Source organism: Calypte anna, chromosome 14 (genome assembly GCF_003957555.1).
Source record: "Calypte anna isolate BGI_N300 chromosome 14, bCalAnn1_v1.p, whole genome shotgun sequence".
Lineage (NCBI taxonomy): Eukaryota > Metazoa > Chordata > Aves > Apodiformes > Trochilidae > Calypte > Calypte anna.
This window is the reverse complement of record NC_044260.1, coordinates 11,371,381-11,385,943: the sequence shown is the minus strand read 5'-3', so window position 1 is coordinate 11,385,943 and position 14,563 is coordinate 11,371,381. Positions and strand designations below refer to the sequence as shown.

The window sequence follows — 14,563 nt, the reverse complement described above, 5'->3', positions numbered from 1 at the left end:
CAAAAAAAATAAAAAGGAAAAAGGAAAACAAGAAAAAAAGGATGACCCTGGGGCCTCCCTGGTCCTGAAGCGGAGGCAGCTGAGGGACCCCCCCGCTGGCTGACTGGGTTAGTAGCACAAACATGGCGGCCGCTCCGCCTGGCAGGTAGGCGGGGCCGAGCGCTGCCGAGCGCGCCCGCAGCCATCCCACCGCGACGAAGAAATCCGAGCGTGCCCGAAGTGGCCCGAACCCCGCTCGGCTCCCCGCGCCGGCTGGACGGAGAGTCCCGAAGCGGCGGCGCCGAAGCGGCTCCCCGTGAGGGCGGGTCCGCGGGGGCTGAGCGCAGCCCGGCCGGATGTGAGTGGAGCGGCCGCTTCCTGTTTCCCCGCAGTCCTCCCTCTCCCCGCCTTGGGTGGTGGCCGCTGCCTCGTCCCCGCTTCCAGGCACAGGGCGGAGGCGGCCGCGTCCTGGTGCGGAGACTGCCGCCGGCTCCCTTCTTGCGCGCCCCTCCCCGCCCCGCTCAGCAGCAGGAGCCGCCGCCGCGGCGCAGCCCCGATGCAGGCCATCAAGTGTGTGGTGGTGGGCGACGGGTAAGTCTGAGGGGACTCCGGTCGGGCCCTCGCCGTGAGGGAGAACCCGCCGGCCCCTGGGTGCGGGAGGGGGGGGAAGGCGGGAGGGTGTCCGCCCGTGTGGCGGGAGCGGCGCGGGCCGCCCGGGCCTCACCACAAGTTGCGGTCGCCCCCGCCGCGGGGCCCGGGCGCGGCCCTTCCGCTCCTGAGGGGTGCGGGGCCTGGCGGGGCCGGGGGTCCGCGCCGAGGCGGTGCGGGGGGTGGGTGGTGGCCGCTGCTTCCTGCTGGTGGCGGGGGAGGGGAGGGAAGCGTGGGGCAAGGCGGTGACTGCAGCGAGCAAATGGTGTCTGGCCGGGGAGCGGGGTTTGTGCGGGGGAGTCAGCGAGCGGGGGGTGTCTCTGGCTCTGTCTCCCTCCCCGAGGCCTGGACGGCTGCTGGGGAAGGTGCTCCAGGGGTAGGTGCTGTAGCGGGAGCTGTGTAATTCGTGTTGTGCTGAGCGAAGTGGCTTTCTCCTGCCGTGTTTCAGGAGGGTGTGCGCTTCGGGTTTGTTCTGGCGGGGGTGGGACGCTTCTCCCGCCTCACCCTGGAGCTTTCTCTTGTACCTGGTGCTGCTTTTATCACCACATAAATCGAAGTAATCAAAGTATATTAAAAAAAAGCAAAAACCCCTAACAAAATACATAAACTACCGCGCTTTTAAGGATATGGGAATTAATATTGATTTGACATGCCTTTGGTGAAAGGGACAGACATATTACTGTTCATAGTTTGATTTTTGGCATCTGATTCTTGCCGTAAAACTAAGTGGAATGTGCTAGGCTCTGAGCAGATTGTAAGTGCTTGTGAACAGGGACTGGTTTGGTTTTTTTTTTTTGCATGTCTATAGCTAAACTCGTGAGGTTCCTGTCTAAAGGGGACTGATAAAGCATTTGAAATACAAATAATTACCAATGTACTTGTCTGTAAAGAGCTGTTCCACCTATAGCATTTTATACATACCTACACTATGGTATTACTTATAAATGAAAAGATTTGAGGATGCTTTTTAGAATCGACTTAACAAGACCTTAAGTTTAGCTGTTGGATTTTAATGGAAGGAATGTGGGAATTGTGGTGGGGAAAGAGTTTGTGTATTTGTTACTTTTTAATATTCTCCTTGATGGTCCCATCACCTCGGAGGCATTCATACCCTTACTGGATGTCAGAGCTCAGGGGAACATCTCAGGCCAGCTGGAAAACAAGGACTAGTCCTATGCAGTTTGGGAGGGTTGTTTTTGCCCTTAGAAGAAACAAAAATCCCAGTGTAGGCTGAGCATAATGGGTATCACAGCAAACTTCTGTGGATGAGAGGAGTGAAGTCTAGCTAGATGGTCTTACTGCTGTCTGTAATTCTGTGGCTTATCTTCCAAGTGATTTGTGTGAGATTTGTTGGTTGTTTTGTTTAATTTTTTAAGATGTAGAATCTCTAAAAATGTTTCAGAGGTAAACTTCACTATGTATAGCAAGTTGGTTTTGACTTGTGTAAGATTTTGAGCAATAGGGACAGGAAAGTGATATGGTATCCTGGCAAATGAAGCCTTTTCACAGATGTAGTTCTTTGATTATATAGGATAACTATGGACTGTCCTTTTGCTTATATTGATTTTTATAAAGAACAAATATGTTTTTCTGTCATCAGTTTTTTTGATTCAACTGTGATGTTTTGGTTCAACTGTGCTGTCTGTGACAATGCTGTAAATAAACACGATACATCATGTTCATGAGTGGGGAGAAGAGTTCACTCTGCTTCCTCCACTAGATTTGAGAACTCAGTGCAGACAAACTGTAAAGTTCAGTAATTCATTCAACAGAACTGTTCTTGTCATTGGGTTTGGAAACCATCAGACTTCTGAACATGTTTATTGCTCTTCGGGAAATTGTAATTCTGAGTTTTGTACATAAGTCTGAACAAAACACAGTAGTTTTTTTTCATTCTTCCTTAGACACAAATCTCTTTAAAGTTCCATTTGGGACTCGGGTCCTATTGCTTGCTTTTTTTTTTTTTTTTTTTTAAACTTGGTATCATTCTCCCTTCAGTGTTTTTAAAAATACTTAACTATTAGTGTTTCCCTGCTGATGATTGAAAAGTTCAACTATTAGAGGTATTCTGGGAAACGTGTAATGTTTGGCTTAGATACAGCTAAAGCTTTAGTGTTTCTGTAAAACAATGCAAGGTAAAGATTTGCTTGTGTAATATAAAACTTGGGTATTGTTTTATGTTCTCTCCACAAAGACGTGCTAGGAACAAAATAAACAAGGCTGTGGAGGTACCTGTGTGATTATTTTTTTTTAATTTGCAAATGAGTAGGCTGCTTCTCATATGCAACTCATGTTTGTTCCTAGAGCTTTGACTAGTATCTGTTTAGATAACTAATTTGACTAGAAAAATACAGCATGTGTGCCAGTTGTGCTATGGTATTTTGCCCTTGTTTTGTTTGGTTTTGGTTTTTTCCTTTTTTTTTTTTTTTTTTTCCCCTCACTGTGAGGATTGTTTGGGGAAAAGTAAATGGCAACAGTTGCTTTGAGTTCTTGATGATATAGAGCAGGAGGAATGTGTGGGACAGATGAAGTGCTCTCCACTTGAGTAACTGCAGGAATTGCTGGTGATTGACACTTTAGAAAAAGCATTGGCAGAAGTTATTATTAGCAGCTTTTGTTTTCACTCTAAAAAGGCAGCTGCTAGGTGGTATGAAATCTCCAGTGATGTTGTGTAACCTAGGGGTGGGTGTCCTGCTTCTGCATTTTGGTCAAACTTCATGCTATTTTGTTGGCATTATTTAATTGTAGAAATACTGTAAGAAAAAGAACAGTGAATTAAGAGTTTGGAATTATGCTTAATTTGAGACCTTGGCTGTTAAAGCCATGCTCTGTTTGGTTTGATAGCTTGTTGAGAAGAGGGGAGAGTATTTGTTACTGAGTGTAGGATAGTGAGCACCTGAGGTCTCCAGTATGTAGTCACCCTAGTGACTTGAAATTTAGTAAATTTCATTACTGAACTTTTAAAGCTTAAAAGAGGGTGTGTCATAGTAAAACAGCTTATCTGGCAGAGCTGTATGTAACTAAACCTACTGCAGCAAAAATGCTGAGTTTTTGGTCTGAGGATGGTACTAGAGAAATCTCAGCTACTGTTTAATGTTTGAGTGATGACTTCTGGGCTTCATGTTGTTCTTGTGGATCAGAGAAAGAAAGAAATGACATAAAGCTTTTTCTGAAGGCTGCCACCTGTTGTAGATCCCAACAAGTACTTCAGCTGATCCCCTTTACCATGGCTGGAAGTGGAAACTAAATTCTCATATTAGTTTTCAGTTGTGGGACAGCAGGAGACTCAACCAGCTGTGCAGCCCCCGTGAGTGGAAGAGGTGCTGGTGCAGGTCATCCAGTGGTATTTCCAGTGCATTACATGGCTCCAAGCAGCTCTGACAGACACAGTGGGGAAACCTCATAAAACTTGGTAGTGTCAATAATGCCAGGAAAGAGGTGACATGTTTTGTTTTCAGGAATTAAATACATTTATGGTTTTATAAATACATTGATTCCTGGATGGTAGCTGGGAGCTGTAAGGGACTCTGTGCTGTCTTCTGTATGTCTTTAGCTTATTGTTGAGGTAAAAATGCTGGATTTTTGTAGGCCTTATTGTTAATTGCAGTCAAATGTTGCTAGCTTCATTTATGTAATAGTGGGTGGACAGAGCTATGATTAAGTAGTTGCTAGAAATCTTGTTATGACTAATCTTGGTTTGGTGTTATTTTAGTTTCTTACTTCCAGCCTTTATGTACAAGGAGTTATATTTTGCCAAACAGTTGGAATTCTCTTTAGGAGAGTTGCTTTCATACAGAAGTTAGAAGTCTGAGAAAAGTTGATAAAGGTACTTAGAGGGTGTACTGTATTTATAAAGGTAGGCATTAGTGTTTATTTTTAAAACTGGTGACCATAATGATCTGCTTCATAGGGCAGTGAGCCAAAAGGCAAGGAAAGCAAGAAACCTAGATGGAGCAAGTCTGAAACAGAGCTGTTAAACGTGTTTTTTCTTGTTTGAATGACTGCTGCAGCAGAAGCACAGCCACTTCTAAGCTTGGAGTGAAATCTGTCACCACCTCCTTCCTGCACTGTTTTGATTAGCCAGAGCAGACTCACCAGTTCCAGTGCAAGGTGAGCAAAGGAGCCTGGGCACAGAGAAAAGTTCTTGATCCACTGCTGAAAACATTGAGTTCAACGTTGTTAGAAGCTTGAATTACCTGTAATGAACTCACTGGAAAATGGAGCATCAGACCAAACAGGTTCTAGAAGTGTGAGAACACATAACCTCTGTGCCTCAAGAAATTTCACAAAGAAGCTGCTCCTCTTGGTATTTTTGAGGGTTTTCACATTTGTCCTCTCCATGCCAGAGCAGCACAGCCTGCTTTGCAGTGTTGTGAGTGCAATTCAGCAGTATAAGCAGTGTATTCCAGCTGATCTGACTGATAGCTCAGGGAGCTAAAATAGCAAGTTGTCCTTATGGGGGAGGCTGAGTGAATAGCTTTCCCTGACTCCTTGTTCTGACTTGTTTCAGAGTCAGTGAGTGCCTGTGCAAGAGAGAAGGAGATACTCTTTTGACAGCAATTAAATCAGCTACCTGCATTGTCATACTGCTCCCCAATTCTTTCCCACAGAAGTTTTTGAAGGGTAAATCCCCCTCCTTACTTTTGAGTGCAAGTATGTATCAAACCTGCAGGAAAATGTTCAGAGGTTGTACTTGACAAAACCAGAAATAAATGTCCTCTTTTTCAGTGTGTTGTTATTAAAGATTGGTAAAAGCCAGTGCATGCTGAAAGTAAAAAAAAAAAAAAAATAAAATCTCAGACTGTTCAAGGAGCTGGCATCTTGGTTCCTAAGAAACAGGTGTGAAAAGTGGTGTGGAAAATTGCATCCTATGATCAGAGTTGCAGCAGATGGGATGTTACAGTCAGTGTCAGCTCAGAAACATTACAATAAAATGGGCAGGTAGGATAAAATTCTAGATAATTTTGCACACTGATTCAACTTGTTCATAGTTAATGTTAAGCTGATGTTTTCAGATGCTGCTGTCAAGTATCTTATTGTAATATAGTATGGAACTCTAATGGAGAGACTTGTTACAGATGGAGCTACAACTTACACACTAATTTCTGGTTGTGACAAAGATCAGATTTACTGAACCTGCCTTAAGCTGTGTGGCACTAGGTAAGGCCAGTTGGTTGATGTTGAGTGTCAGATCATTTTAAATAAGGTTCTGAAGACATTCTTTGGTAAGTGAAGGAACAGTCCACATGCTTCCAAACCAAGAGAAGAAATGCAGTGATTTAGTTGGAAGATACAGTATAATTCAGATATCAATGCCTCAGAGTGTTTGCAGCTGGAGAACTAGTAAGCATTTGACTGAAATTGATTTCTGTGAGTTTTGTTGGTTTTTTTTTCCTGCAGAAGCTAAAGGATAATAAATACTTTTAGCAATAGCATTTGGTGCTTGGTTGGGTTTGTTTTGTTTTTTAAATATTAACAGTAGTTCTAGACTAAACCTTCAGTGAGTTCTTTCAGTTTGTGGAAGGTTTCATCCAGGAGGCTCCTGAGTCACACCCAATACTAACGGCAAGATTATCAAGATTATATCCTCAAGTGCAGTCAGGTCTCAAAGTTATTGCACATTTGCTGTGAGCAAATTGTTGTAGTGATCAAACATCTGCAAGACAAAGCAGTTTTTCTTGCATGGGAGTTTGAGAAGAGTGATTGGGAAGACTAAGGCTGTCTGGGCATTACTGCTTTTGAGGACCCAGTTGCATGCTTAGCTCTGGAACCTCTCACACTTAAAGGATTGCACACCTCTAGTGAGGAGCCAAGATGGGAACTACCCTGCAATATCAGAAACATTCTCTGAAGTCTATTTTTAAAAAAGAAGTGTAGTCCAATTTAAAGTTTTCCAACCCTTTAATTGAAAATGTAACAAAAACTTAGTGGTGATGTTAATCTAATGTTTGACTCTAGATAAGGTGTGGGGAGGTTGGTGGAGAGGGAAGGAGCTGGGAAGGACCTGGAACAGAACCTTGTCCAGCCCTGATCTGAGGCTGCTCAGAGTTAGATCAGTGGGGAAAGGTTCAGTGTTCCAGGAAAAGACAACACTTTTGGAATTGTGTAAAGGGTACCTGGAAATGTTTCATTTTTTTTTAATTTCAGGGAATTAGAGTAAGGTGGACTTGATGAGCATTCACTCAGCTGACTAGCAGATGTTAGTAGTTTTAACAATACTTGTGAAGGTTTTTTGTCTAAAGATTAACATTTTTGTTAGTTTACCACTTCATAAAATGTATTTTTATATAGGTATGTTTTAATTGCCAGTAGCCTAAAGACCATGGTCTGTTAGGTATTTTTCTGCACAGTAGTGGCTACTGACAATTGATCTCTAGGTGGCTGGATGTAATCAGTCTTTATCCCTAAAAGGAAGATTATTTTTCATTATTCAAGATGAATGTCTTTTACTTATGAAGTTTTGTTTTGTTTATTTTACAGTGCTGTAGGTAAAACATGCCTACTCATCAGTTACACAACCAATGCATTTCCTGGAGAATATATACCCACTGTGTAAGTACTTATCCTAAGAACATATTTATGTCACCTTCCTTGTGCTTACTGCCATCCCAGATTCTTTACTCAAATTGTGTGAACTGGCCACAAGCATCCCTCAGGTTCAGCTTAAATGTTTAGTTGAGGTGAGGGGGTGTAAGGAGGGGAACTTCAGGCTTTTGCCTCTCTCTGCCCCCTAGACCTTGCTTAATAGGGATGAACATTTACTAATATTGTATCCAATGCTGTTCTCTTTTAAACCACTGTGTTATTTCTGTCTTTAATATAATTTATGATAAGTAATCCTGAGGCTGAACAGCTTGCAGAACATCTTATCACAGTCAGAAATTCTTGGTCTACATGACTAGAGATTTTTTTTTTCATTTGTTCCTTCCACTTTTTGTGCTACTGCCAATCCTGTGCTAAGCCAGACACAGCTCTGTAGCTTCTCAGACAAGACTCATTTATTTTTGTGCTTCCCATTTTCTTGCACATAAGGACCTGTCAGTATCAGTATTAGTGTATTTCTCTTTTTTGAGGGGCAGTTGGGGGAGGTGTTTTATCCATGAGCAGCTTCTTTGCCCTTTTTGAATGTCTGTGTTTATAATCTGGCTATCTTGCTCTCTAGTTTTTAATTTCTCAGGACTTTTTTTGTTAAAAAAACCCAACATTCTAATGAGATTTTGTTAACCTTTCAAAGACTTGTTGTCTTAATTAGTGCCATTCCTTTTTTTTTCCATCTTTAATTCAGATTTTTGCATTAATTGTGTTCCCAGTGAATTTAGTTTAGCCTCAACAAGTCATTAAAACCTTTGTGACTACAGTTCTGATGACAAAAATCATGCCTCTGCTGGCCTCTATTAAGGTTGATATTTCATTAGGGTTACTGATTAGCAGGATTAATTTTTTTTTCTTACTTGCTGTTGTCATTAAGGATTCCTTGGTTGTTGCTCAGGTATCTTCCAAGTCTTACAAAATGAGGGAGATTAACTTGCTGAATGTCCCACTAAGCCTGGAAAGTGCTTGCTAAGTGCATCACCTGCTTTCCTGGACTTGCTGCTGAGATTAACGCTTCCTTTGGAGCAGCAGTGAGAGAGCTGACTTCTGTTCAGACTGCTCCGAGTCTGCTGTGCATATTTTTTCCTTCTATTACCCAGTACCAGGCTCAGTATTTAAATAACAGCTTTGCTGTTTCTGGGGAGCAGAAGGATGCAATGAAGATGTTTCCTTCAGTAGTGTTCCCAATTAGGACTCTGTAGGAACAATTCCCCGGGTGCCTATTTCACTGCTGGCTAACACACCCAACTTTTTCTTCTTGTTTAGTTTTGACAACTACTCTGCCAATGTAATGGTTGATGGCAAACCTGTCAACCTGGGTCTGTGGGACACAGCTGGTCAAGAGGACTACGACAGACTACGTCCACTCTCCTATCCGCAAACAGTAAGAACTGCAGTGTGAAAACAGAGTCTGTGTAGCTTTATCCAACACAAGTTTTTCTTTCTTTTGGCACAAATGGGCAACATTTTCAGATCTGGAGTTGTATTTATTAGTATTTATTTATTGCAAGCCACCTTCCTTCATCCTGGCTGTAACAATACAATCTTTGATGTGTCACAGTTGTACAAATTTAAAATTTGCCTACTCTTTGCCTACTTGTGTATTTGCATGCACTGATACATGTTGCCTTTGTGTAGTGGCAGCCTGAGAATTGGCTAGAATGCTTGATTTAAAACAAGGAGGAAAAAAAAAGCAAAAAAAAAAAAAATCCTTAAAAAAACCTCAGAAGAAACCTCCTCGATGAATAGTCTCATCAGCTAGTCCATTGATTTTATAGTTAGTGTGCCTGCCAAAAGCAGGGTTTGTTGTTGTTTTTAGGCCTGATGTTTGGCTGCAACCTGACACTGTCACTGCTAAGCACTTGATACTGTTTAGTCTCTGTGAAGATGTCCTAAATGTGAAAGAGGCAGTACTGAATGGAGCTATTACTGGTATTGACAGAGGCTGAGCTGGAGCTCTGGAATACACTTAAGCCCGGGGCTATCTTCTTACTGCAGTTTGTGCTGTAACATCGATACAAATGTGCTTCTGTCTTCAGTGCTCACAACTGGTTAAGTCCTTTCTGCATGCTGCATCTTTCCTCGTGTAAGGAAAATGCTGAAGTAATCTGCTCTGCTCTTTTCAGTGCAACTTCAGATAATCTTTGTAGAGGCTGATTTTCCAGTCTCTTTAGAGCAGTTATTTTTACCTGGTGTAGCTGTGCTGTAAGTAAAGGTGGTAACTTGCATGGGTTTTTTGGCATTAATTACTGTTGTTGACTGTCAAATATATATATTCAATGCTAATGTAAAATGCAGAATTGTTTGGGTTGTTCTACAGCATAACTGCTCATTTGAATAATGTGAATCATATTTAATGAACTCTGGTGCTTTTTAAAATCAACTGTCTTAACTCAGTTTTGCTTAATTCACTGCTGGATGTAACCCCTTCTCTTGAATGTATTTGAAATCTACCAGTATTTCAAAATATTTGGGGAAGGAGTAAGTTGGGACAGGAAAAGTGGTTAACTTTCTTTTCTTAGATAAAACAAAAAATGAAAGTTTTTAGGGTGGTGCTTCTCGTGAGAGGTTTACTCCTGCAGTGCAGACATTTCTGGGGAAGTCTGGTGGCCTCTTCTGGATGCAGGTAGCTGGTGAATGACAGGGCAGCATCTCTCTCAAGAAGAAAAGCCAGGGTGTACTTGTGGGCACAAATCTCTGAGAGAATGTTCTCCCTTAAATCCATTTTAGGAGTAACTTTATCTCCTACTGTTACCAGGTTGGAGGAACCAATGGTAAGAATATATCTTCCAGTCTGACAGATCAACCTATTGCCGTATGTAAAAGTTTTAAGTAAACTTCAGTTCCAAGTTCTGTCATCTTGTCTTGCTTACAGTAGTGATAAATTGGCCCCTATTTTTTCAGCAACTACTTTTCTTGGAACTATCAAATTGCTAGATTTTGAGAACTGTTACAAAATCTCTGTATATAAATTGCTAAGACTAAACCTTTTCTTGCAAATAAATAGCTTTTCCTCATATTTATGAAGATCAGTAGTGTGTAAGACACCTGAAATCTTCAGATGATTCCTCATAGTTTCAATAGTTACACCAATTTTTTTTTTTGATCTCTGGAGGTAGTAAAGGAGAGAGTCTGCATAATGTGCAGAACTTTGATCACCACAAACCTGCAGAATTGGAAATCAGAAGTAGTGGCCATAGTATCACATTATTTGATGTTGTTTCTTTCTTCTTCTGGGACGCTGCTATGGAAACTTGGGGTGATGCATGAACAACTGGGTTGCAAGTGCTTAGCAGTGCAGATGTCAGATGCTGACCTAACAAAATGCCTTGAAATGCAGCACAATCAACTAACATTCTGAAATGCCTGATTCTTTAATATGTTTGATACTGGAATAAGTATGGATAAGGTAGGTTGGGGAAAGTTGGGCTTGTTTTAAAGATGCTTATTGAGTTTGTGGTCATACAGCAAGATTCTGCTGGATAGAGAAAAATCAGTTTTGTAGTTATTCTGAATGCCTGTAGGTGACAACATGTCATGTATGAAGCTCATTGGTTTTTGAAGTGTGTACTGTGTGGCAGCGAGTATAAACATTTGCACTAAAACTTTTTATCTGCTCTTAATTATTTCTTTTGCCTCCCATCAAAAAGAGAGATGTGTAAGATCCTTGACAGCACCCACTTTTCTCTCACTTTCTCATAGTTTAGAAAGGGGAGCAGGGGGCAGGTTTTGAATACCCTTTTCATCCTAGTTCAGTTAGAGAAATTCTGAAATCTTTTTATACTGACATTCAATAGAAGTGACAGTTCTACAAGGTTCTTGCAGTAACTGTGGAAAAGGGCACAGTATGGGTTTTATTCCTGTATACTGCATACTTTGCCTTTGCAATTCGAACTACTTTAGTCCATTAACAGCATATTGATATTTAAAAACTTGGTTTTGTGTCTTTCAAGGCTTCAGTCACTTAGAGGTCTGCAGAGAGCATTCAAGTCCAGTTCAGAAGCCAGCCCAATGCCCTTCATTGCTCCCTGTGTGTCAAGGATCTGAAGTGGAGGCTTTTTTCAGAATGGCAGTGAGGGAGATGAAATGACATTTAGGGGAAAAAGCTGGCAGTGCTAGAGCATTGGCTACTGCACTACTGCACAAGCTGGTTATAATCTTGACTACAAGTGATTTGATGTTGGTTCCTTCCCCCTACCCCTGTTGTCTCTGCTCCTAGATGCCTGGGAATGGATTTCCCATGGGGAAAACTACTTCTGATTGCCATGTGCAACCACGCTGTTGACCTTGCCTTTGCAAGTGTGGCACAGATGGCAGTGGGATACACGTGCTGGTGATACTGGCCTTATCAGGGTAATGAGATTTTCTAATGGCTGACTTGTATCAACTTGTTTTGTAGGATGTCTTCTTAATCTGCTTTTCCCTTGTGAGTCCTGCTTCCTTTGAAAATGTCCGTGCTAAGGTAAGTAAGAGCTGTTATAATTTTATTTTAAAGGGCTCGACATAGTATTCACTCCATAGCAGAAAATATGAGGTGATTTTAAAAAGCAGAAGCTGATTTGCTTAACTTCTAGGCCATGGAAGTTCAGGGCACATGAAACAAGAGTTTCAAGTAGGGTAACGGGGGTTTGAGAGTTTTCAGCCAACAAGGTGCTGAGATCAAGAACAGGAACTTGGCTTTTAAAGCAGTTTAAAGAAAAATATTAAATGCATGTTAAAAATTAGGTTGATACCACTTGTTTCACATCAGGCAGTGTTCCAGCATGTGCTCTGCTGTTCCAGTCTCGGGTTCTTGGACAACTCAGCTGTACAGGGTTGTGCAGACTTCATAAATGAAGTGGTCTGCTTGGGTGGGGGAAATGCAGATATCAGGGGGTTGAGTGTGTGTTAAAAATACAGCCCTTCATTTTTAAATACCTGTTGGATTCATTAAAAATGTTCTGCAGTTTTATGCTTTTAGTACTGCCTGAGTCTGGGGTCTAACATCCTCCTCTTGCTCATTGACTGATGCTTGAAAGTGTCTCAGAGGAGCGTGAGCCTTTGGGTCATGATGTCCCAGAGCCCTCCTGGAGCCCTGGCAGCACACAGAACCTGCCCTCTTTTCTTGCAGTGGTATCCAGAGGTGAGGCACCACTGCCCCAACACTCCCATCATTTTGGTGGGTACCAAACTCGACCTCCGGGATGATAAGGACACTATTGAGAAGCTGAAGGAGAAGAAGCTGACTCCTATCACCTACCCACAGGGCCTCGCCATGGCCAAAGAGATTGGTATGATGGCAGTGGGGTTATTGGTGACTTGATGTGAATTTTGCTTGTGGAAGATGATGTTGCTTAATTAAAATAAATGCCCAGACTTTGTTGTGGAGTTAGCTAGAAGCAGTGTTGCTGTAATTGTGGAAATCTGCTTTTTAATTGCTTTTTTTTTGCTTTCCACAGGTGCAGTGAAATACCTGGAATGCTCAGCACTTACGCAGCGAGGCCTCAAGACAGTGTTTGATGAAGCTATCCGAGCAGTTCTGTGCCCCCCTCCTGTAAAGAAGAGGAAGAGAAAATGCCTGCTGCTGTAAACAGTACCCTCCCCCACCCCACTCCAAACCCTGTGCTTTGCTCAGAACAATGGAGCATTCACACTCAATGCCAAGATTTTTCTGTTATAATTTAGTTCTCTTCCATAAATTCTTGAACCAATCAACAATTCCACAGTTTCATTTGTTTGAAGTATGAGTTACCTTGCATTCTTCTAAAAGCAAACTCCAGAAAAGACAAACCTATGTAAAGCCTTATTTTTAAAATCCTATTCTTGCTCAATTAAGTGTTGCCAAACTATCTGCTGAACTAAGTTGCATTGTTGTGCTACAAACACTAAGCACTAAACTTTTTTAAAGATTCTTCTTGAAGATGACTCTAATTTCTGGTAGGAAATACAAAAACACTTTCTAGTTTTTCACAGTAACAATACCGTATAATTAGCAAAACACTGCACTCTAATGTGTTTTATTATTAAATGTTTTTCTCAGCCCACAGTCATTGCATAGTGTTGTGGATCAAACCTAAATCTTTGACAATGACTGACACCTTTTGAGTCACAGTGTAAAATGCTTTATTGTTGGTAAGGGCTTGGTTGCAATCTAGTTCTTGCTGCTGTGATTGAAAAAAATAAATAACTATTCTTACTGAAGTGTATCTTAGTCCTTTTGACAGCATTGTGTTGTGATGCATAAATGAAATATTGGGTTGGATCAATGCCAGACAGTATTTTGACACTGTACAGATGATGTACACTACACTGCCAGGGTAGCTGAAACTGAATTGACTTTTCCTGCAGGTTAAAATCAGCCACCGTTTTCCCAGAGGTGCAGTAGTGGAGGAGAGGTTTGTGTTCATAGGAAATTCCTTTGAATTTCAAGTAGGGCATTCATTTAGGTACAATATTGAACCAGTCATTCCCACAACTGTTGTGTAGTAAATGCTTTTCTTGTAGAATCTTTTCTTACTGAGCAATATAACTTGTATTTTAAAAAATTTTTCTGATTATAGGAATTTGCTTTCTTTTTATTTTTCCTTAGAGTAGAATGTTCAAGCATTTGAACATTGAACTCCTAATTTTCCTGTTATTTCTAGCCCAGTAAGTTATATGCTTTCTGAGAAGCTTTTAGTCTATTAACTAGGTGTAAAAATCATGTGAAGCAGCTTTACACATTTTAGTAATTTTTATATTTTAAACCTCTATAAACTATGAACCTTCTGAAGTATCACTGTTGGTCAGATAGCCCCACCACTGTAACATCACTAATGCAGACACGTGGTCTTTGTGTCACTGCATGTGCAGCATAGATTGAGTCATGGTAACTTGGGTCTGTGAGGTTCTGTAAATTAGTGCTAATGTTCTGTACATCCTGAACAGGCAGGAATACAATGTTGAACTACACCCTTTCAACCACTAAAGCAAAATTTAAAAAGTTGCAAAATTGTGAAGTTTTTACATTGATCTTTTGCTAATGCAATTAGCAGTATGTTTTGCATGTATGACTTAATAAATCCTTGAATCACATGTGTGCTCATGTTTGAGTTTCTGAGCAAGTCTTCTCATTGTACCACCCAGCAACTGTTCTGCTGGCAGTGCCACCAGCAGTGTGGGGTTCTGTGTCCCTTGGGGGGGTGCTGTGTGCTAACCACAGGTGCCCTGAGCTTCAGAACCAGCAGTAACTGCAGTGCCTGGCACCCCCACTTCAGGGGCCCTGCATTATCCTGTGAGTTGGTACTGGCTCCTGCTGCTACTTAAGCAGCGTTTTAAAGCTGCTGACAACCAGGGGAATAAAAATACCCAAATGGGTACCCACTTT

The 14,563-nt window shown here is 41.7% G+C and overlaps 1 protein-coding gene across 2 annotated transcripts; it reads left to right on the top strand.

The window, feature by feature from the left end:
• The first annotated feature begins 174 nt into the window (after positions 1–174).
• RAC1 (Rac family small GTPase 1) lies at positions 175–14,271 on the top strand. Of its 2 annotated transcripts, XM_030459558.1 has the most exons (7): positions 335–570; positions 7,108–7,179; positions 8,485–8,602; positions 9,977–10,033; positions 11,618–11,680; positions 12,329–12,488; positions 12,657–14,271. In XM_030459558.1, exons 1-7 carry the CDS (start codon positions 536–538, stop codon positions 12,785–12,787), a joined length of 636 nt encoding a protein of 211 aa, XP_030315418.1. In that variant the 5' UTR covers positions 335–535; the 3' UTR covers positions 12,788–14,271. The 2 variants fall into 2 exon arrangements, with proteins under 2 accessions (XP_030315417.1, XP_030315418.1); XM_030459557.1 differs by lacking the exon at positions 9,977–10,033 and having other exon boundaries at positions 175–570.
• Positions 14,272–14,563: the final 292 nt, after the last annotated feature.

Excerpts from the sequence above, each read along its gene's own strand:
- RAC1 (XM_030459558.1), top strand. The coding sequence starts at position 536 with ATGCAGGCCATCAAGTGTGTGGTGGTGGGCGACGG. Across the intron at positions 7,180-8,484 it reads GGAGAATATATACCCACTGT|TTTTGACAACTACTCTGCCA; the intron begins GTAAGTACTTAT and ends CTTCTTGTTTAG. Across the intron at positions 11,681-12,328 it reads TTGAAAATGTCCGTGCTAAG|TGGTATCCAGAGGTGAGGCA; the intron begins GTAAGTAAGAGC and ends CTTTTCTTGCAG.